The sequence below is a fragment of the Erinaceus europaeus genome, chromosome 6 (assembly GCF_950295315.1).
Source record: "Erinaceus europaeus chromosome 6, mEriEur2.1, whole genome shotgun sequence".
Lineage (NCBI taxonomy): Eukaryota > Metazoa > Chordata > Mammalia > Eulipotyphla > Erinaceidae > Erinaceus > Erinaceus europaeus.
Window position 1 is genome coordinate 26,692,535 of NC_080167.1, and position 20,915 is coordinate 26,713,449.

The 20,915-nt window shown below is 38.5% G+C and overlaps 1 protein-coding gene across 1 annotated transcript in view; it reads left to right on the plus strand.

The window, feature by feature from the left end:
* Positions 1 to 20,915, plus strand: part of ERO1B (endoplasmic reticulum oxidoreductase 1 beta) — an 81,467-nt gene that overhangs the window by 2,051 nt on the left and 58,501 nt on the right. The window contains exons 2-3 of the mRNA XM_060191943.1: positions 5,970 to 6,089; positions 17,421 to 17,504. Of these exons, the coding sequence (XP_060047926.1) occupies positions 5,970 to 6,089; positions 17,421 to 17,504 (204 nt within the window). The remainder of the gene's footprint in view (positions 1 to 5,969; positions 6,090 to 17,420; positions 17,505 to 20,915) is intronic.

Sequence of the window (20,915 nt, forward strand, 5' to 3'; positions counted from 1 at the left end):
ACCTGGATCTGGAACCTGGATCCTTGTGCATTGTAAACATGTGCCCTCAACCAGGTGCGCTACCACCTGGCCCCCATTTTAGGTTTCTTTGCCTACACCTAATAATGTATATCCCTAACTGCATGTGTAATTTTAGTTTTATTATATACCAGTGATTGTGTGATTTTCATTTGATTATGTCCAGATGGATACAGTTAATTTCATAGTAAAAAATTTGTATATATTCAAAGTAGCACTGTGCCAAACAGTTCTCAAAAGCGAATACATTTAATTTCCAATGGTCAGTACTAATAAAGAGTACTTTAGGCAATACTTTTATCTGGAACTTGCTTAAATATACATGACCTCATTGGACTTGAAATTTCCCTCAAGAAAGGGACAATCGAGGTAACTGAATTCAGACAACTTATGTGACTGATACAACACTTATGAAGTAAGTAAACAAGATTAGACCGACACCCTGCTAGGCCCCTTTCTACTTTCTACAGTCCATCTCAGTGTGCTTGCTTCTTTGTGGTATAGAAATAAAGAGGAGGGAGACTCAGAAATTAAAAAGTGGAACTAAGTTATTTCACATGTTCTCCAAAGTGTTCAGCTGGAAGGAGAGTAATAAGGCATAAGGAGAAGCATTCAGTTGTGGGGTTTTGTTTGTTTTTTAAAGTACTCCTCACAAGAAATTGTCTAAGAGGAAGGCTACTTTTTTTTTTTACTGTCTCCTCAATAAAAACAAAATTATTTTTGAGCACATAAAATGATATACATGTAGATAGCTCATGTTGTTTTTCTTATAAATGAAAATGCAAATGTGCTTTGAGGTACGGCAAAGCACTAGGAAGTAAAGACAGCACAAGCAAGTGATAGGACGAGTTAGTCTTCCTGTAAAGAAGTGGTTTCAGTGACATATGTTTTCTAATCTTTCTAAATGCATTGCTGAAGTGACGTGAAATCAAGAAATATAGAGCTTCTCCTCCCACTGAGGAATGGAGCCCTTGAACATTAGGACTCAAACTACACTGTTCCAGTCCATTACCTTGGGGATCCCCCAAATCCCAAAGACCCTGAGCTTCCACTTTAACAGCTGCATGAGGTGAAATAGATAAGAAGTTAAGCCTATGTCTGCCTAAGAAGAAAGAACTAAAAGGAGACCCCACCATAAAACATGGAATCCAGGTGGGGGTAGATAGCATAATGGCTATGCAAACAGACTGCCATGTCTGAGGCTCCCAAGTCCCAGGTTCAATCCTCCGCACCACTATAAACCAGAGCTAAACAGTACTCTGGTTAAAAATAATAATAATAATAAAGAGAGAGAGAGAGAGAGAGAGAAAGAAAGAAAGAGAAAAAAGAAAACATGGAATCCAGGGGGCTGGGTAGTGGCTCTATACTTTATACTCAGTAGGGTCCATATGTAAAGACCTGGGTTTGAACCCTCAGCTCCCACCTACAAGGGGGAAATTTCACAAACGGTAGAGCAGTGTTGCAGTTGTTTCCTCTCTCCTGCTTCCCACTCTCTCTGTCTCTTACCCTCTAATAAAAAAAACTTTTTAAAACCTTTCTATTATTATTATTATTATTACAATGTTTATTTATTTATTTTTAACCAGAGCACTGATCAGCTCTGGCTTATGGTGGTGAGTCCCCCTACAAAATACAGAAAAGTATAGAAACATGAAAGAATAGAGAACAGAATATCTCCCTGAGAATTTATGATCATGAGCCAGCTCTTATACAGGCTTGCAGGCTAAATTCATGCCACCTGTCCTATGGAAAGCTTTAAATAGAAAATTTCTCTTACAGCTGTCCCAAGTTGGTTTGTCCCCAACTTTTTGTTAAAAGCAAATACCTATCTTCTCTATGTGGATTTTTTTTTTTAAGCCCAGGCCCTAAAGGCCCTTTATTCTTGAAAATAAAGTGACAAGAAGAAATAGCAAAACACAGGATGCACTGTAAAAGAAATGTTAGAAACATGGCCTTTAGAAAGATGTGTGATGGCCCCAGAGGTGGTACAGTGGGTAAAGCCTTGGACTCTAAGCACATGATCTCGAATTTGATCCCTAGTGTCTCCTGTGCCAGAGTGGTACTCTGGTATGTGTTCTCCTCCCGCCCCTTCATGTCAATATATATAATCCTAAAAAGAAAAATAGATGTGTAGTTGACCTGAGAAATACAGACTTTTAATAGTATAGAAATAGCCCTTAGACTCTGAAATTTGGATGTTATAGGTATTTAAAAATCAGCCTAGAAAGCATCAAAAGGAATTAAAAGTTTTAAAGAATGACCAAAGATATTAAAATATAACAAAATGAAGTTCTTGAGATGAAACTAGATAGTTGATTTTACCTGGCATTCTAGTCCTCTCTCCAGCCTTTTCCGGTCAGACTTTTGCCTCACACTTCTCTGAAACTGCTTCTGTTAAGGTCACAAATGTCTGTTTCATTCCTGTTTTGCAGGCCTATTCTAGCATCCTTTGCTTGTTCCTCCTCTGTGCATAACTAATAATTCAAACCTCAGGAGTCAAATCTTAGTTCTCTTTTTCTCTTCATATAAAATTTATTTTTTATCATGTTGTTGAGAAGTTATTGATTTCTTGTCTCACCATGATAGGTGTCTGCAAAACACACATTTAGCCTTTTGTCTTTAAGTACTACCTGTATAATTGCCTCAAAATCTCCAGATTATGATTCTCAATTTAAGATTTGTATAACCTTTTCAGTATACCAACTCAGATGGTAGGTATTTCAAATGATCTAAATCAGAGCCTAATCCCTCATCTCTCATTCAACCTGCTCTTCCCAGTCTCCATAAGCAGATACTGGAATCAAACTGATTTCCCTGTTGGTTGTTCCTTAAACATGGCGAATGTGTCTTGCCTTGAAGCCTTTGGACTGTTGTTTTCTTCTTCTTAATACATTTTTTAATGTGTTCATTTGGTTTGCTTACTTTCTTAAATTTCTGCTAAAATGCCACGATATCTGATAAGTCCATCTTTCTAAACAGTTGCCTTTCCTGACTAAAACAGACGTCTCCCCACTTCGCTTTGTATGCCTACCTACTCCATTTACTCTGCATAAAACTCAAGTGGCCTCTTGCCTCACTCACTATTATATAAAACAAACATATGTTTGGTCATTGTCCTCTGGTACTAATAAATCTCCACTTGTTCCTAAGTTGTAGATGTGCCTTTTGTTATTTATTCATCAGGAATCTGTCTTGTCATCTGAGTTTATGCTAATGAGGGAACTTAGATGGAAACTTAGGTGGACTGAACTAAAAAAGCTCTTGTTATTATTATTCATTAGAAAGAGACAGAGAGAGAAATCAAGGGGGGAAGGGGTACATAGAAAGGGAAGAGAGACAGACACGTGAAGCACTGCTTCACCACTTGTGAAGCTTTCTCCCTGCAGGTAGGGACCAGGGGCTTGAACCCGGGTCCTTGTGCATTATAACATGTGTGCTTAACCAAGTGTGCTACCACCTGACCCCCCAAAAAAAAACAAACAAACTCTTAAAACAAGATTTGGTAAGCTTCCAGGTTGGTAAACATGTAGACTTTTTAGGAGGATGACCCCAAGATATGAAAGCTCTATATTACCCTGTGCATCTCTTTTACCAGACTGTTCCTAAATTGTGTCCTTTTTAGTAAATCAGTTAACACGTGACGTGTCTTTCTGAATTTTACAAGCCATTTCAGCACTTGTCAAACCTGAGAAGGGAGTTGTAGGAGCCCTTAGCTTATTGCTAATAAGATGTACTGGGGGCCTACAATAGGTATCTAAAGTGAAGGCAATCCTTTGTAACTGAGCCTTTAATCGGTGGGATCTGCTCTAATTCCAGATAGTATCACAGTTCACTGATAAACTGAATCCAGTTGGTGTTGGAGGATTGGTTGATATGAGAAAACTTCTAGACTCAGTAAAAGCCTAGTGCAGGTGGGGACCCAGGGGCTCCAATCGGGATACTTGTGGTATCTTTGTACTTTGTACTGTGTGCGCTTAACCCGGTGTGCCACCCACCCCTGACTGCCCTCTATTTCTGTATTTCTATGTGAAAAAAGTCAGTCTGTAGTGGTGAAGCTCCAGTGATAACCAGAAACAGACAAGTAAATAAAAATGAAATAGTCACAGTGTCAGCTCTGCAATTCTATCTCCATTTCCTAGTTTTTCTCCATATCATTTTGTCACCACTTGACTTTGTTTTGTCCTTTTTTTTTATCTTACCTAAAAAATATAAGTTCCTGGTGGCAAAAGGAAGAGATTTTTGCTTGTTTATTCAAATTTATTATTATTATTATTATTGTTATTAGTGTTACTGCCTTCATTTTACTGGTAAGACTCACTATCACTATTGCAAAAAAAAATTCACTTCTTAATATTATACAGTAACAGACTATTAGAGATGCTGCTGGTTTTCTTTCTTTTTTTAAATATTTATTTTATTTATTTATTCCCTTTTGTTGCCCTTGTTGTTTTATTGTTGTAGCTATTATTGTTGTTGTCGTTGTTGGATAGGACAGAGAGAAATGGAGAGAGGAGGGAAAGACAGAGAGGAGGAGAGAAAGATAGACACCTGCAGACCTGCTTCACCGCCTGTGTAGCGACTCCCCTGCAGGTGGGGAGCCGGGGTTCGAACCGAGATCCTTATGCCGGTCCTTGTGCTTTGCGCCACCTGCGCTTAACCCGCTGCGCTACAGCCCGACTCCCGATGCTGCTGGTTTTCTATATAAAGAGTAATAATCACTCAGAATATCTCACATAACTTCTATTTTTTAAGATCACTTTATTGAGGAAATGTAGGTTTACAGGGTTGTTGCTACAAGAATTTAGCTCCATATTTCCTGAAGGCAGCTGTCATACACAGCACCTTCCAGAAGCATTCACCCTCCTCTACCATAGGACACTGGGTTCCCAAGCTCCATTATTCCCACCTGCCTCCTACTCCCTGAGCCCCTGGACCTGCTGCAGTAGACCACAGTACTTTAAACTTTAGTCCTGTATTTCACTTTGCTTAGTTTCATTGGCTTCCCCCAAACACCTCATCACAGACCCCTGCAAGTGTCAACCGGCTTTGACCTAGCACGTTATGATTGGGCCCTCCTCAATCGCTATCGAACAGGCCATGGCCGGTGCGCCGCTATGTTCCATCGCTGGGGAGCCAGAGACGACCTGAACTGCCCCTGCGGCTACAGACAGACTATGACCCACATAGTCAACGACTGCCACCTCTCCAGATTCAAAGGAGGTCTCGAAACTTTACATCAGGCTCAACCTGACGCTGTTGACTGGCTACGGAAGAAGGGCAAACGCTAGAAGAAGAATTGGCTTCCCCTGTGAGCCATGTCATCTGGCATTTGTCCTTCTGATTTATTTCACTTCACATGATTCCATCCAGTTCCATTCATGTTGTAGCAAACTAGATTTCATCATCTTATAGCTGTAATACTCCCTTATGTACATTATATACAAATTCCGTAGTCACTGATGTGTTGCTGGACACTTAGATTATTTCCAGTTTGGGGCTTTTACAAGTAGCTCTGCAGTTAACATAGGTGTATGTTAACCTCTTCTGCTTAGTTTGTGTTCTTCGGATAGATATCTGGGAGAAGAACTGCTGGATTATATGGTAGGTCCATATTTAGTATTTTCATGATGTTTCAGATAGTTTTCCACAGAGACCGAATCAATTACATTCCCATGAATAGTGTAAAAGGGTTCATTTTCCACCGCATCTTTTCCAGCACTGCTTCCTGTCCTCTATTGACAAAAAAAAGTTTCATTCTTCAAAATATATACTAAAGTATATGTAGTTGCACTTTTTAATTTAGCTGATTTTAATAAAACTGTGTGGCCACTTTAATATTACATGTCTTAGCTTGAATGAGTAAATTATCTTTTTGTATAATTGTACAAATTTGTTTAAGTTGAAATATCAGTAGCCTGTATATTTTAAATTACATCTTTTTCTTCTTTTAGGTCACAGGAGTCTTAGATGATTGCTTGTGTGATATTGATAGCATCGATAACTTCAACACCTTCAAAATCTTCCCCAAAATAAAAAAGTTGCAAGAGCGAGACTATTTCCGTTACTACAAGGTAAGGTTATAATCTTTATTCTGTTGGTACCAGAGATTTCTCCACATCTATCTATAGATGGATTTTTGCCACCTTTTAAAGCATTTTTTGACTCAGCAATTTATATATAATTTTTATCACTGGAACATGTTATGTGTCATAATAAAAAATCCCATTAACCTTTTTTATTTTATTTCTTAAAGTGTGAAAGATGAAAGAGATTAAAGCATCCTTCAGTGCCTTGGGGGCAGGGCTCAAACCTGGGTCATGCATGTGGCAATGTAGCTAGCACATGATCCAAGTGAGCTATTGCACTAAGCCCCTATTAGTCTTTTTGAACAGTAAAGAGTCTGAATCCTTTTCCCGTTTGGAAATGAATTTCTAATTTCTAATTTTGGTTTTAAAAAAGAGACTGTACAAAAGCTGAAGATACCAGGGACTTATTTTGTCAGCCTCTCTTGTATTGAATAATTTTGTTTCTGCCATATAGACACACCTACCCAGGTTTTGAGTTGTGCCGATGACTGGGCCATGTGCTAACATTATTAGAGGTTCAGTGTACATAGTACTGGACATATAGTTCACTGGGAAAGCTGATAAACAGGTTGAGAATATAATACCTTCATAGTAGTATTGCAGAATTTGTCCTTAAATCTACCAGTAGTCTACTCTAGACTTCTACAGAAATAAATAAGCTGTGCTCATAGGCAATATTAAAGCATGTTTTAAATTTAAGAATAATAGGGAGTCGGGCTTTAGCACAACGGGTTAAGCGCAGGTGGCGCTAAGCTCAAGGACCGGTGTCAGGATCCCAGTTCGAGCCCCCGGCTCCCCACCTGCAGGCAGGTCCCTTCACAGGCGGTGAAGCAGGTCTGCAGGTGTCTGTCTTTCTCTCCCCCTCTCTGTCTTCCCCTCCTCTCTCCATTTCTCTCTGTCCTATCCAACAACAACGACATCAATAATAACTACAACAATAAAACAACAAGGGCAACAAAAGGGAATAAATAAAATAAAATAAAATATAAAATTTTTAAAAATTTAATAATAATAATACTTTAGAAACTGACATTTTGCTTTGCCTATGCTCTTGCTCTTAGTATTTGATTGAGTTGATAATTTCTTTCATTCTCATTTTTATTTTAAAGCTCTCTTCTTCTCCTCCTCCCTCTCTTCCTCCTCCTTCTTTGTCATTACTGGAGCTTTACTGCTCCAGACTGACTTGTGACTCCCCCCCAGAAAGACAGAGACAGAGAGATACAACACTGAAGTTTCCTTCAGTACAATAGAGGGCCATGCACGAACCTGGGTCATGCCTATGGCAAACTAAGCATACTCTCCAACTGAGCTATCTTACTTGGCTTTTCCATCCTGATTCTGTATATCTATCTTAGCACTTAATTTTTCAGTATCAGAAAAGTCCAGTATTTTGGCAACTTAAAGTTGTATTGAATAATAGTAAGTCAGAGAAGTAAAAATTTGGTTAGCTATTCCCCATCAGCACCAGAAACATCCCCAGAAGGTAACTGTTTTTCTTCTAAACAAAATCTGTTGGGAATGCAAATTCCATAAATTTATTTAAAAGAGCAATTTGTGCTTTAAAACATAGGTATTTTTCAAATAAATAAGTCTGATTAGAATAGCTTTATTTAAGAAAGGATTAACAAAACCATAGGGTAGGAGGGGTACAACTCCACACAATTCCCACCACCCAATCTCCATATCCCACCCCCTCCCCTGATAGCTTTCCCATTCTCTATCTCTCTGGGAGCATGGACCCAGGGTCATTGAGGGTTGCAGAAAGTAGAAGGTCTGGCTTCTGTAATTGCTTCCCCGCTGAACATGGGCATTGACTGGTCAGTCCATACTCCCAGTCTGCCTCTCTCTTTCCCTAGTAGGGTGTGTCTCTGGGAAAGCTGAGCTCCAGGACACATTGGTGGGGTCTTCAATCCAGGGAAGCCTGGCCAGCATCCTGGTGGCATCTGGAACCTAGTGATTGAAAAGAGAGTTAACATATGAAGCCAAACAAATTGTTGAGCAATCATGGACCCAAAGCTTGGAATAGTGGAGAGGAAGTGTTAGGGAGGTACTCATTGCAAACTCTAGTGTACTTCTGCTTTCAGGCATATATTTTGTAGTAGTTTATGGATACGTGTGAACATAAGCTCTCTCTCACAAAAACTGGTGTAAATCTAGGTTATGGGACTTTGTTAGAAAGTGAACCACCTGAGATGAAATTAGAGTGTACTATAAAAGGAAAGGTCTCACCCGAGTAATGAAGCTGAAGGGTTGTCATTCCACACGTGAAGTCTCTGGACACAGTCTGAGGTGAAACATGTTGAGGTGGCAATCATTGCGTTGGTTAGGTTGTGATCGGCGGATGCAATATTATTTGGTATGGATTGGGAGAGGCATACGGGAAAGTGGGCCCTATCCAAGGATCTTGCTGCTTTTTTAAAAAAGATTTATTTAAAACTTGAGAGAGAAAACCCAGAGCATTATTCTGGCACGTGCAATGCTCAGTGAGATCAAACTTGGACCCTCATGCTTTTAAGTACAAAGTTCTAGTCACTCAACTAGACTTCCTCTTGCTTCTTTTCTATAACTAGATTTCTCCTTATGAAATTTTTGTTTTCATAGGTCACAGTAGTTGAATATTACCAGTTTCAAAGGGTTCAGTCTAGTATGATGGAAGGCGTATTTATTCTTTTGTTTTTCTTTTAATCATGTTAGGTAATCACACCACTACTCTGTATTTTATTCCAATTGAATAAAATACCTGCACCATGAATCCACTGCTCCTGGAGGCCATTTTTTCCCATTTGTTGTTATTGTTACCATTGATGTTGTTGTTGTTGGATAGGACAGAGAGAAATTGAGAGAGGAGGGGAAGACAGAGAGGAGGAGGGAAAGATGCAGTTGGGGAGCCGGGGTCTTGAACCAGGATCCTTACTCCCGTCCTTATGCTTTGTGCCATGTGCACTTAGCCTGCTGTGCTACCACCCGACCCTCTAGGGGTGTTTATTCTATCAGGGATCATCCTTCACAGAATATCCATATCATATCTCTACTCAGTACATCATGATTCTTACTTATATTCCTCTCTTTTGGTATAATAGTGTATTCCATTTCTGTATCCCACAGGCCAAGCCAATAGTAGGCACTCAAATACTTGAATAAATATCTCATATAATGTTTACACTGAAGCCCAATTGGGTCAATACTACCCATATTTTACAATTAACCATTTCCCCCACATTTTTACAGCAGTTTATAAGAGTCAGATTTCTAGATTGGGTTGTGTGACCCCTTGACTACAAGAGTGGAAAACACTTTATATAAATATATCAGGAAAGGGGAGCCAATGTGAATTTAAGGGGTATTGTAGGGGAAGGCAAGATGAAAGTTGGATAGAACAAAACAAACAAAAAAAGTAGTACTTAGCTAGACAACATATAATTCATTTTTCATATGTATGTGATTTAAAAATGTTCCAGTCAATACAGTGAAATTTTTCCATTTGTAGGGAGAGTATACTGATACCTACTCCCAAAGAAAGTTAACATGAAAATCTAGTTACTATAAATTTATGGTAGGAATAGTATCTACACTTCTTCTAGTTCTGTTAACCTGTGTATGGAGTAAAAAGGAAATTTAATCATCATTAGTAAATTCTACATGACAATGGAGGCAGAAAAGGAAGATGAATGTAAAGGTTAATTTTAGACATACATATACTACTTACAATTTAGAAAGCAAAGAATTATAGGTGGAAGCAGAAGTCTACCACTGTCAATTTATCAGTTAACTACTGTAGCTGATATTTATAATTTACCTTTTAATACTATCCATTCCATTTTTTAACCAAATATTTATTGAATTGTTACTTTATAGTAAGGTTATATTGTAGAATATGTGCATACAATAAGACAAAAGACTGACTCCATGAAGCTTTTATTCTTCATGGAGACAAACAGTAAACCAGTAAAGAATAAAATAAATTTTATATGGTTTTAAGGTAAGTACTATAAAGAAAAATTAAAGTAGGAGGTAGATAGTAATGTTGGCAGGAAAGATAGATGGCCATATTTTAAAGAAGCAGTCATGAAAGTAAGGGAATGGGCCAGGTGGTGGCATACCTGGGTGAGTTCACGGTACAGTGTGCAAGAGGACCTGGGTTCAAGCCCCCATAAGTGGTGAAGCAGTGCTGCAGGTATCTCTCTTTCTCCTTCACTGTCTATCTCCCTATTCCCTCTAGATTTCTGGCTATCCCTACACAATAAATAAATAAAGATAATAAAAAAATGTAAAAAGGAAAGTAAGGGATTTATGCTATATCATTTGAGCAAAGATTTACATTAATATGAAAGGCTTAAGCCATGGGAAGACCTACAGAAAGTGCTACAGGGAAGTTCTCTAACTGCAAATATAAGGGTCTTGACTTTAGAGCATCTTGAGAAATAAGACAGTCAATATAACTGGAGGGAATGAATGAGGGAAAGTTGGAGAATTAGATAGGGACAATATTAAAAAATTAGAGGGATTTATTAATCACATAAAGATATCAGATTTTATTCTAAGTGTGCTCAGCTACATAGAGGGAATTTTACAAAATAGATTATAAGGGTGTGAGACAAGAAATAAGAGAAACTATTTAGAAGGTCATTGCAGTGATACAGATGAAAAGTGATATGAACCTGAATTAGGGGAATAGTTAGAAGAGATGAACATGATCAAACTAGAGACATATATAAAAGCTGACATCAACTAACTCTTTTGAAGAATTGAACCTCAGGTGTGAGGGTCCAAGGGAAATCAAGCATGACTGAGTTTTAGGAATATTACCAAAAATATATCATAACCAATGTAAGAATAAGGGTAATTCAGCAAGGGAATCAAAGAGCTTACTATGTAGGATTTGTGCTTTTTCATGCACAACCCTGGTGTGAGATCCAGTGGCACATATGAGGTACTATGGAACTAGAGAAAGTTCTGGTTTGTGATGTGTCTCTTCTCTGTCTCTAGCTGAATGAAAAGGCAGCCTGGAGCAGTGAAATCTCTCATGTGCAAGCCCCCAACAAAAAACAGAAAAATGTAGCTAGCTCAGCTTTAGATAGAAAACAGGACTTGCATACCTTAGACCCCCATCCCCGATACCCCCATATGCCAGAACTGAACAGTGCTGTATCCTTTGCCTCCAAGTTTGATTCTCCGACTACCACATGGAGCACCATGCAAAAGGGTAGCTTCATGAATGATGAAACAGTGCTGCATTGTCTCTCCTTCTCCTTCCCCTCGCCCTGCCCTCTTTCTTTTCTCTCTCTCTCTCTCTTTTTTTTTGGGGGGGGCTCTCACCATTTATCCAAACATGGTGCAGGGGGTTGGCAGAAGAGTTTGTTGGGAGCAGTGGGCTTGTGCAGGTACAGAACCTCAGTGATTACCCTAATGGCAAAACAAATAGTCTTTAAAAAATTCAACATAGAGTACTGCGTTTTTAATTTAATGAAATGAGGATGATGGGACATCCTTAGTATAACTGTTTCAAGGGTCTGGCTGGTGGTGCACCTGGAGGATTCAGGTTCTAGCCCCTGATCCCCACCTGCAGGGGGAAAGCTTTGCGAGCGGTGAAGCAGGGACACAGGTGTCTCTTCTGTCTCTCTCCTTCTCTATCACCCCCTTTCCTCTTGATTTCTGGCTGCTTCTACCCAATAAATAGATAAATATAATTTAAAAATTACATATAGAGATAAACACACATACATATAACTGTTTCCGTACTCACATTAGCATCACCAGCATCTTACTTTGGGGAAAATTAAGAGGAATTCTCCACTGGGTAAGAAACTAAGATGTAGATAACCCACTATTTGCTTTATTGTTTTATATTTGACTTTATATTTGACTTTGTATATATATGACATTATACTTGACATTATATTTGACTTTGTGATAGCCAAATAAATAATAACTATTATATTTGACTTATATTTGACTTTGTGATTATATTATATAATCATTATATTTGACTTTGTGATAGCCAAATAAATAATAACTAGAGAAGTAAAAAATTAAAAGAATAAGTGAAAACATCCCCATTTATAAAAGACAATATATGCCTAGAAAATGAAAAAAAAAACTATAGATAAAAAATTCATTAAAATAGCCAGCAGTAAGCTTAAAAACAAAAATCAACATCCACATAAATACAAAAGGTAACAATGTTGAACATTTAAAACAAATGAAATATCTGTTTGCATTAATACTGAAAATTAAATACCTAGGAATTGATATATCAAGAAATGTGTAGAACCTAAAGAAATCTTCAAAACACTTCAAGAAGAAAGAAAAGTAGAATTGAGCAGAAAGATGTTTTTAGTAGCGTGAACATTTTGACTCTCCATTGTAATTCTAATAGAAATGCCAACCGGCTTTTTTTTTTTTTTTCCTGGAGCTGGACAAGTTGTCACAGGTTTTAATTCCCTGAGAAGCTGAGTCTGAGATACTAATTAGTGTACAAGAAGTTAATTAGGGACTACTCTTGGAACTAACGATTTAGAGAAAGAAAATAGAGACTTGCAGTATTGGGCAAAGCAATCCTGCAGCCTCACTGGAAACCTCTAGCCTATCAGATTTATTATTAATTTATTTATTACCACTAGGGTTTCCACTAGAACTTCATGCATGACTGATCCCACCACTCATAGTGGACTTTTTTTTTTTTTTTTTTAATAAAAGATGGAATACAGAGAGAGAAAGAGGAGACACACCACAGCACCATTCCACCACTTGTGGAGCTTCCCTCAGGCAGGTGCTCCCATGTGGTGGCCAGGGACTCAGACCCAGGTCCTTGTGCATGGGAACATATGCACCCCACTGGGTGATCTATCTCCCAACACTAGGTAGGGAATTTTTAAGATGAAGTCAACCTCCAGAGCTGTCTCCACTTGAAAGATCTATGCAGGCCTTCCTATCTCTACATCAGCCATCCCTACATGAAGGCCATCGTAAGGATATTGTATGGGAGTTCTCTTCAACTGAAGTTGAGTGTCACATTGAAGGAATCCAGAGTAATAAACCCTTTATTCCAGAGTGATGATCTGAAGAGTATGGTATAGTGTCACTCGCAGTTCACTACCTGTGCTGTTTTTTTTTTTTTTTTTAATTACAGCACTGATTAGCTCTGGTTTATGGTGGTGTGGAGGACTGAACCTGGGACCTTGGAGCCTCAGGCATTAATGTTGTTTGCTTAACCATTATGCTATCTCACCTGTCCCCACCCCTAGTGTGGTGTGTTAGTTGTCCATTTCTTGATAATATAATAGCCTAAAATCGAGCAATCTAAAATAACAAATGAGAAGATGGGATATTGAAGGAGATCTAAAGGGATAAGAAAGCACGTTACATGTATACATGAAAGAATTCTAGGCAGAGGAAATGGCAACAGCAAAGACTCTTGATATTCCACACTGTACCTCTTGCATTTAAGGATTGGGGGCAGCAAGCAGGGGAGTCAGACTGTGAGGCATTCTTTGTTATTATAGGACCTGGGTTTTGAGCAGACCTGGACTTCAGTGGTATTGTATGTGAGAGGAGAGAGACGGGAATCAAGGATAATATCAAAATTTTGACCTGAAGAATTAGAATACTGGAGTTGCTGTTTACTGAAGGCAAGAATTACTAGAAAGAAGCACAGTTTTGGATGTATGCCTGTTTGAGGTGTCTGGAGCTGTCAAGATTCAGTGCAACCCAGGTTCAAGCCTTGCCCCCACCACACAGGAGGGTTTCAGTTTTGAGGTATCTTTCCCTCTCTTCCCCCTCAACTCTGCATCTTTCTTTCTGTTTGAAAAAAAAAAAATAGAATGGAGCATTGAGACCCCACAATGACAAAATGAAAGTGAACAAAAGAGCAACTATAGAAGCCCTGAGACAGAATCTAATATATATATGGCTTCTGCAGAAAGAGTTCATTGTTAGAGGAACAGTGTAAAATGGTTAAGAGGGCAAATGGTGGAGTTCCTTGTGGAATTTCATGAGGAATTTGTATATACTCTAAACATGATGAGAAGACACAGGAAAGTTCTGAATATGGATTAAAATGGCCTGAATTGTGCTTTAAAAAGGTAATTAATTGAATAATTGATGATAGAGGGAGAGGAATACTAGGAGAGAAGTGGATAATTTGAGGGAGATTTTAAAAAGGGGGGAAAAAACAATAAAACTTTGTTTTGGAACCTGGGTGACCCATTTGGAAATTCTACTGAGTTATTGCCTTCCCATTATATTTAGAATATGAAAACCCAGAGTTTTCATTATGATTAAAATGTCCTACATTTGATGTTCCTTGCCAGTTTCTACCCTCATTCCCTGCCTGTCATTCTCCCTCTGCCACATTAAAAGTCAGCTAAAGTAGTCTTTTTAATTCCCGGACTATCTTAAGTTCTATCTCCTTATCAGAATGCATTCTTCCTCCAACTTTTATTCATCTTAAAATATTACCTCCTCAAAAGCTCACTAGCCCTATTACTTTCTCTCATAAAACTTTGGATTTTTCCTTCACAGATTTTGACACAATTCATATTTAAATAAACATATAAATACATAATTTGTTTTCCTTCCAGTAGACTCTAAATTTCAGGGGACAAGAAAATACCTAGGTAATAAAATGTACTCATACTTTTTTCTTTTCTTTTTTTTTATTTTTTATTTTATTTAAGAAAGGAATAATTAACAAAACCATAAGGTAGGAGGGGTACAACTCCACACAATTCCCACCACCCAATATCCATATCCCACCCCCTCCCCTGATAGCTTTCCCATTCTCTATCCCTCTGGGAGCATGGACCCAGGGTCATTGAGGGTTGCAGAAGGTAGAAGGTCTGGCTTCTCTAATTGCTTCCCCGCTGAACATGGGCATTGACTGGTCAGTCCATACTCCCAGTCTGCCTCTCTTTCCCTAGTAGGGTGTGTCTCTGGGGAAGCTGAGCTCCAGGACACATTGGTGGGGTCTTCAATCCAGGGAAGCCTGGCCAGCATCCTGGTGGCATCTGGAACCTGGTGATTGAAAAGAGAGTTAACATATGAGGCCAAACAAATTGTTGAGCATTCATGGGCCCAAAGCTTGGAATAGTGGAGAGCAAGTGTTAGGGAGGTACTCGCTGCAAACTCTAGTGTACTTCTGCTTTCAGGTATATATTTTGTAGTAGTTTATGGATATGTGTGAACATAGCTCTCTCTCACAGAAACTGGTGTATATCTAGGTTATGGGACTTTGCTAGAAAGTGAACCACCTGAGATGAAATTAGAGTGTACTATAAAAGGAAAGGTCTCACCCGAGTAATGAAGCTGAAGGGTTGTCATTCCACACGTGAAGTCTCTGGACACAGTCTGAGGTGAAGCATGTTGAGGTGGCAATCGTTGCGTTGGTTAGGTTGTGATCGGCGGATACAATATTATTTGGTATGGATTGGGAGAGGCATACAGGAAAGTGGGCCCTATCCAAGGGTTCCAGGACTGGGGGAAGTAGGGGCTCTATAGTGGAGATGTGAGGTTCCTGCTGTCTTAGGGTTCCAAAAGACAATCGATAGTTAATGTTATCATCACATTATTTGGTAATTGGGTTAACTTTGAAAAGTCCTTTTGTTATGGTTTGCTGTACAGTATCCAGTATCTTGTATATAGCTGTGCTATTGGATGCTTCTAATCTACTTGGTCTAGGCTTTTGAGAGAGTCCGCATATCAAATACACAGCCTATATATTAAAAAGATTCAGTTTGTGTTTTGAAAAACTTTGAGACATACAATTAATTTTCCCCTCTCATATTAATTAACTACTGATTTATATGTCTACATTTTGCTAGGAGTGTACATAAACACCATTCCCACCACCAAAAGACTGTGACCCATCCCTCCCGCCCACTCCCACTGGCCCAGGAAGCTGCATGTCTACCCCTCACCACAGGGTTTTTACTTTGGTGCCCTACTTACAATTTGATCAGGTCCTGCTTTTAGTTTCCCTTTCAGATCTTCTTACTCAACTTCTTTTTTTTTTTTTTTTAATTTTTTTTATATTTATTTAATTTATTCCCTTTTGTTGCCCTTGTTGTTTTTATTGTTGTAGTTATTATTGTTGTTGTCGTTGGATAGGACAGAGAGAAATGGAGAGAGGAGGGGAAGACAGAGAGGAGGAGAGAAAGACAGACACCTGCAGACCTGCTTCACCGCCTGTGAAGCAACTCCCCTGCAGGTGGGGAGCCGGGGTTCGAACCGGGCTCCTTATGCCGGTCCTTGCTTACTCAACTTCTGTTGATGAGTGGGATCATCCCATACTCATCTTTATCTTTCTGGCTTAGTTCACTTAACATAATTCCTTCTAGCTCTGTCCAAGATGGGTCAGAGAAGGTGGGTTCATTGTTCTTGATAGCTGCATAGTTCTTTTCTTTTTTTAAAAGTTTTTTATTGGGGGACTAATATTTTACAGGCAACAGTAAATACAATAGTTTGTACGTGCATAGCATTTTCCAGTTTTCCATATAACAGTACAACCCCCACTAGGTCCTCTGCCATCATATTCGAGGACCTGAACCCTCCCCCCTCAACCCCACCCCAGAGTCTTTTGCTTTGGTGCAATACACCAACTCCAGTCCAAGTTCTGCTTAGTTTTTTCCATTCTGATCTTGTTTTTCAACTTCTGCCTGTGAGTAAGATTATCTCATATTTATCCTTCTGTTTCTGACTTATCTCACTTACCATAATTTCTTCAAACTCCATCTAAGATGGGGTGAAGAAGGTGAAATCATGATTTTTAATAGCTGAATGTACTCATCTTTTAAAGAAACATTTTATTTATTTATGGGATAGAGACAAATCCAGATGGAAGGGGGAAACCAAGAGGGGGAGAGAGAAAGTGAGAGATACTTGTAGCACTGCTTCACCTACTGGGCGTTTTAACCCGAGTCTTTGCACATGGTAACCAGCATGCTCAACTGGGCTTGCCATCACCAGGCCCCTCAGTACACATCTTTCATCTGAATGAGAGGTAAAATTAAAGTAGTCCAGTAATGCTTTCCTGGTTCCTCAAATGAGCGATATACTTGAAACTCATTTCCATTTTGAAGTGGCTTGGATGTATAGAAGGCATTTATTTTTTATTATTATATCTGGATGTCTAAATGATTGCAGTCATTTTTTTTTTATTCTGAACTCTAAACATAGGTAACACAGTATCGATAGGAAGCTTTCTCTCCTTCACTGCAGTGGTGGTGTTGTTGTTGTTGGTGGTGGTGGTGGTACAATGATATATAACATCCCAGGACTATATCATGCATTTACTAATGTCAGTTCATTTTTTCTTTCAAGGTTAATTTGAAACGACCATGTCCTTTCTGGGCAGAAGATGGCCACTGCTCAATAAAAGATTGTCATGTGGAGCCTTGTCCAGAGGTAAAATTAATTTTTAAAATAGGTAGAAATTTTCTTTTTCTAAATTTTTTAAAGTCTCTTATTGGATAGAGACAGAGAGAAATTGGGGAGGGAGGGGGAGATAGAGAGGGAAAGAGACAGAAAGACACCTGCAGCCCTGCTTCACCACTTAGGAAGCTTTCCCCCATGCAGGTGGAGAGCTAGGGGCTTGAACCTGGGTCTTTGAACACTGTCAATGTGTGTGCTTAACCAGGGGCACCACCACCTGGCCCCCAAATTTCCTTTTTCTTTCTTTTTCTCCCCCCCCCCCCCCCACACTTAAAGCACGAATTCTATTTTAGGCTGATATTTTTGGATTTAGTACTTGTCATCAGATTCAGATGCTCTTAGCTCTCCCCCAGTTATTGAAGGTTTGTTTCTTTTTAAGCACATTATACGATAGTAATTATGGAGCATAAGAAGTTGGAGTGTTTTGGTTACTGCTTATTCTTCCCACAAAAATGAATTGGAAGAGACTTTTTGTAAACCATATTTTCTCGACTTACCATTGGTTTCAATACAACTTCACATCTCTATGTGTGCATGACTGTCACACCTACCACCATAATTCTAGTGCCATCACACTACCAAGAGAACCTGCTTCACCCACTCCTCTCATCTCTCTAACCCTTTCCCTTTTAACCACCATAGTTTTCATATTTTAAGAGTTATTTATTGTGTTTTTTTAGCTCACAGCTTTCATTTATTTAGCTTTGTGTAACTTAAGTGAGACATGATTTATATGCCATCACATTCACTTTTTAAAAAATATTTTATTTTTATGAGGAACAGGCTATGCAATTTTATATTCCTAGAAGTAATTTGTGGTAGTTCAAATTTCCATATGCACTTAGCAGTGCTCTTTTAAAAAAAATTGTTAGTGATTAACAAGACTATAAGATAGTGGGGGTATAATTCCACACTATTCCCAACACCAGAGTTTTGAGTCCCTGTCTCCCCTCCTGGAGAAACTGCAATACTTCTCCCCAGGTCACAGATATGGCATGACTCTAGATCTAGATGTGTGTGTGTGTGTGTGTGTGAGAGAGAGAGAGAGAGAGAGAGAGAGAGAGAGAGAGAGAGAGAGAATGTGTATGTGTTTTTATATATGCCCATTTTTATTTACTTCTCTGGTCTTCATTTTCTTTCTAAGTCATACCTATGCCTATTACTACTTCTGAGCACCCTTCTTTTTCTCTTTCAGATAAGCAAAATAGTGCCTGACTTCCTCTGGTGTTTTCCAGATTTTTTAAAAAACACTCTTTATTAAGGTTATTTTTTAAAATTTAAACTATCCTTCTAAAGAATATTTCATTTTGGTTTTGATCCATATTTCCATAATGGTTGGTTTCAAGTGCTTATTTTTCACATGGGTATCTTCTTTGGAGTTTAATCCTTTGTCTTTTTTTTTTTTTTCCACCTTATGGGGGCATTAATAATTCAAAGCACAGTTCCATTGAAAGCTAGAAAGGAGATGACTATCATTTTTAACAGCTAAGTTTTATATATATATACATATGTACTATATATATTATATGTTGTATATAATATATATTATATATGTATATATGTATTATATATATGTATTTCACAACTTTTATTTTATTAGTGATTTAATAATGATCAATAGTGGGATAAGAGGAGTACAGTTACATATAATTTCCACTACCAGAGTTCTGTATCCCACCCCCCCATTGAAAGCTTACCTATTCTTTATCCCTATGGAAGTATAGACAAAAGATCGACTTGCCAATGCCCATCTTCAGCTGGGAAGATTACAGATGCCAGACCTTTCACCTTCTGCACCCCATAATGATCCTGGGTCTATACTCCCACAGGGATAAAAAATAGGAAAGCTATCAAGGGAGGAGATTGTATACAGAGTTCTGGTGGTGGGAATTGTGTGGAATTGTACCCCTCTTATCCTATGGTCTTGTCAATATTTCCATTTTATAAATAAAAGTTTAAAAAAAAGATTTTTATGGGGAATAGAAGGTGGAAGGTCTGGCTTCTGTAATTGCTTCTCTGCTTGCTGGACATGGGCATTGATCCACACTCCCAGCCTGTTTCTATCTGGGGAGCTGGGGTTCTAGGACATATTGGTGAGGTCATCTGTCTGGGGAAGTCAGTTTGGCCTCATGGTAGCATACGCAGTTTGGTGGCCAAAACCACTAAGATATAAAGAGAATAAATAATCAGGAACCTATAACTAAGAGTATAGCAGATGAAATTTGGGGTCTTCATGTTGGAAAAAGCTCGCAAGTCTACTGTAGCTATATTCCGATGACTTTCTTATCCTGTGACTTTCTTATCCACTCATCTGTCATTGGGCATCTCGATTGCTTTCAAGTTCAGGCTATTACAGATTGCAGTGTTATGAAAATGAGCTCCTTTTAAGTAATAAAATGATATTTTATATTTCTCTCAGGAGGAAATTCAGTAGGCATTTCATGTAGAATCCAAACTTGTCATGATAGTTTTAATTGTTATTCTTAAATTTGAAAGTTAATTTATTTGTGAGAGTCAGTGTTTGTATTAAGATTTGCATGCATAACTACAATTAATACCAGATTTGTTTCTTTTTAAGCACATTGTACAATAGTATTATAGAGTATAAGAAGTTGGAAAGTGTTTTGGTTAGTACTTATTACATATTTTAAATTCTGTGTGACTTAAAATTCTGATATATTTGACTTGAGTTTTATATTCCACCTTTTGTCTTGCTAGACATAACCAAATATTGGCAGCAGTCGCATTTTATTGACTAGGAAATTTTTATTTGAAATAATTTATTACTAGTGAATTAATTATGGTTTACAAATTGACAAGATTTTCTGGGGATAGTTTGACAACTGTGTAAGTATGTATGTTTGTAAGTCACAGATCTATTATCCAAGTTTTGTGCCCCATCCCTTCTGAAAATCACCATAGTTCTTACAAAGTCTAAGCTAGTTTGGTTGCATGTTCACATGCTAGGAAAATATCAGTTTGACAGGTAATTAACTTATTCTGAGTATTTGGTCCAAATTTATTGGACTGTCAGAAAAGTCATAACATTTTTCTGTGTTGTTTTTTTTTTTTAAATTTTTTATTTAAGAAAGGATTAGTGAACAAAAGCATAAGGTAGGAGGGGTACAACTCCACACAATTCCCACCACCCAATCCCCATAACCCACCCCCTCCCATGGTAGCTTTCCCATTCTCTATCCCTCTGGGAGCATGGACCCAGGGTCGTTGAGGGTTGCAGAAGGTAGAAGGTCTGGCTTCTGTAATTGCTTCCCCGCTGAACATGGGCGTTGACTGGTCGGTCCATACCCCCAGTCTGCCTCTCTCTTTCCCTAGTAGGGTGTGACTCTGGGGAAGCTGAGCTCCAGGACACATTGGTGGGGTCTT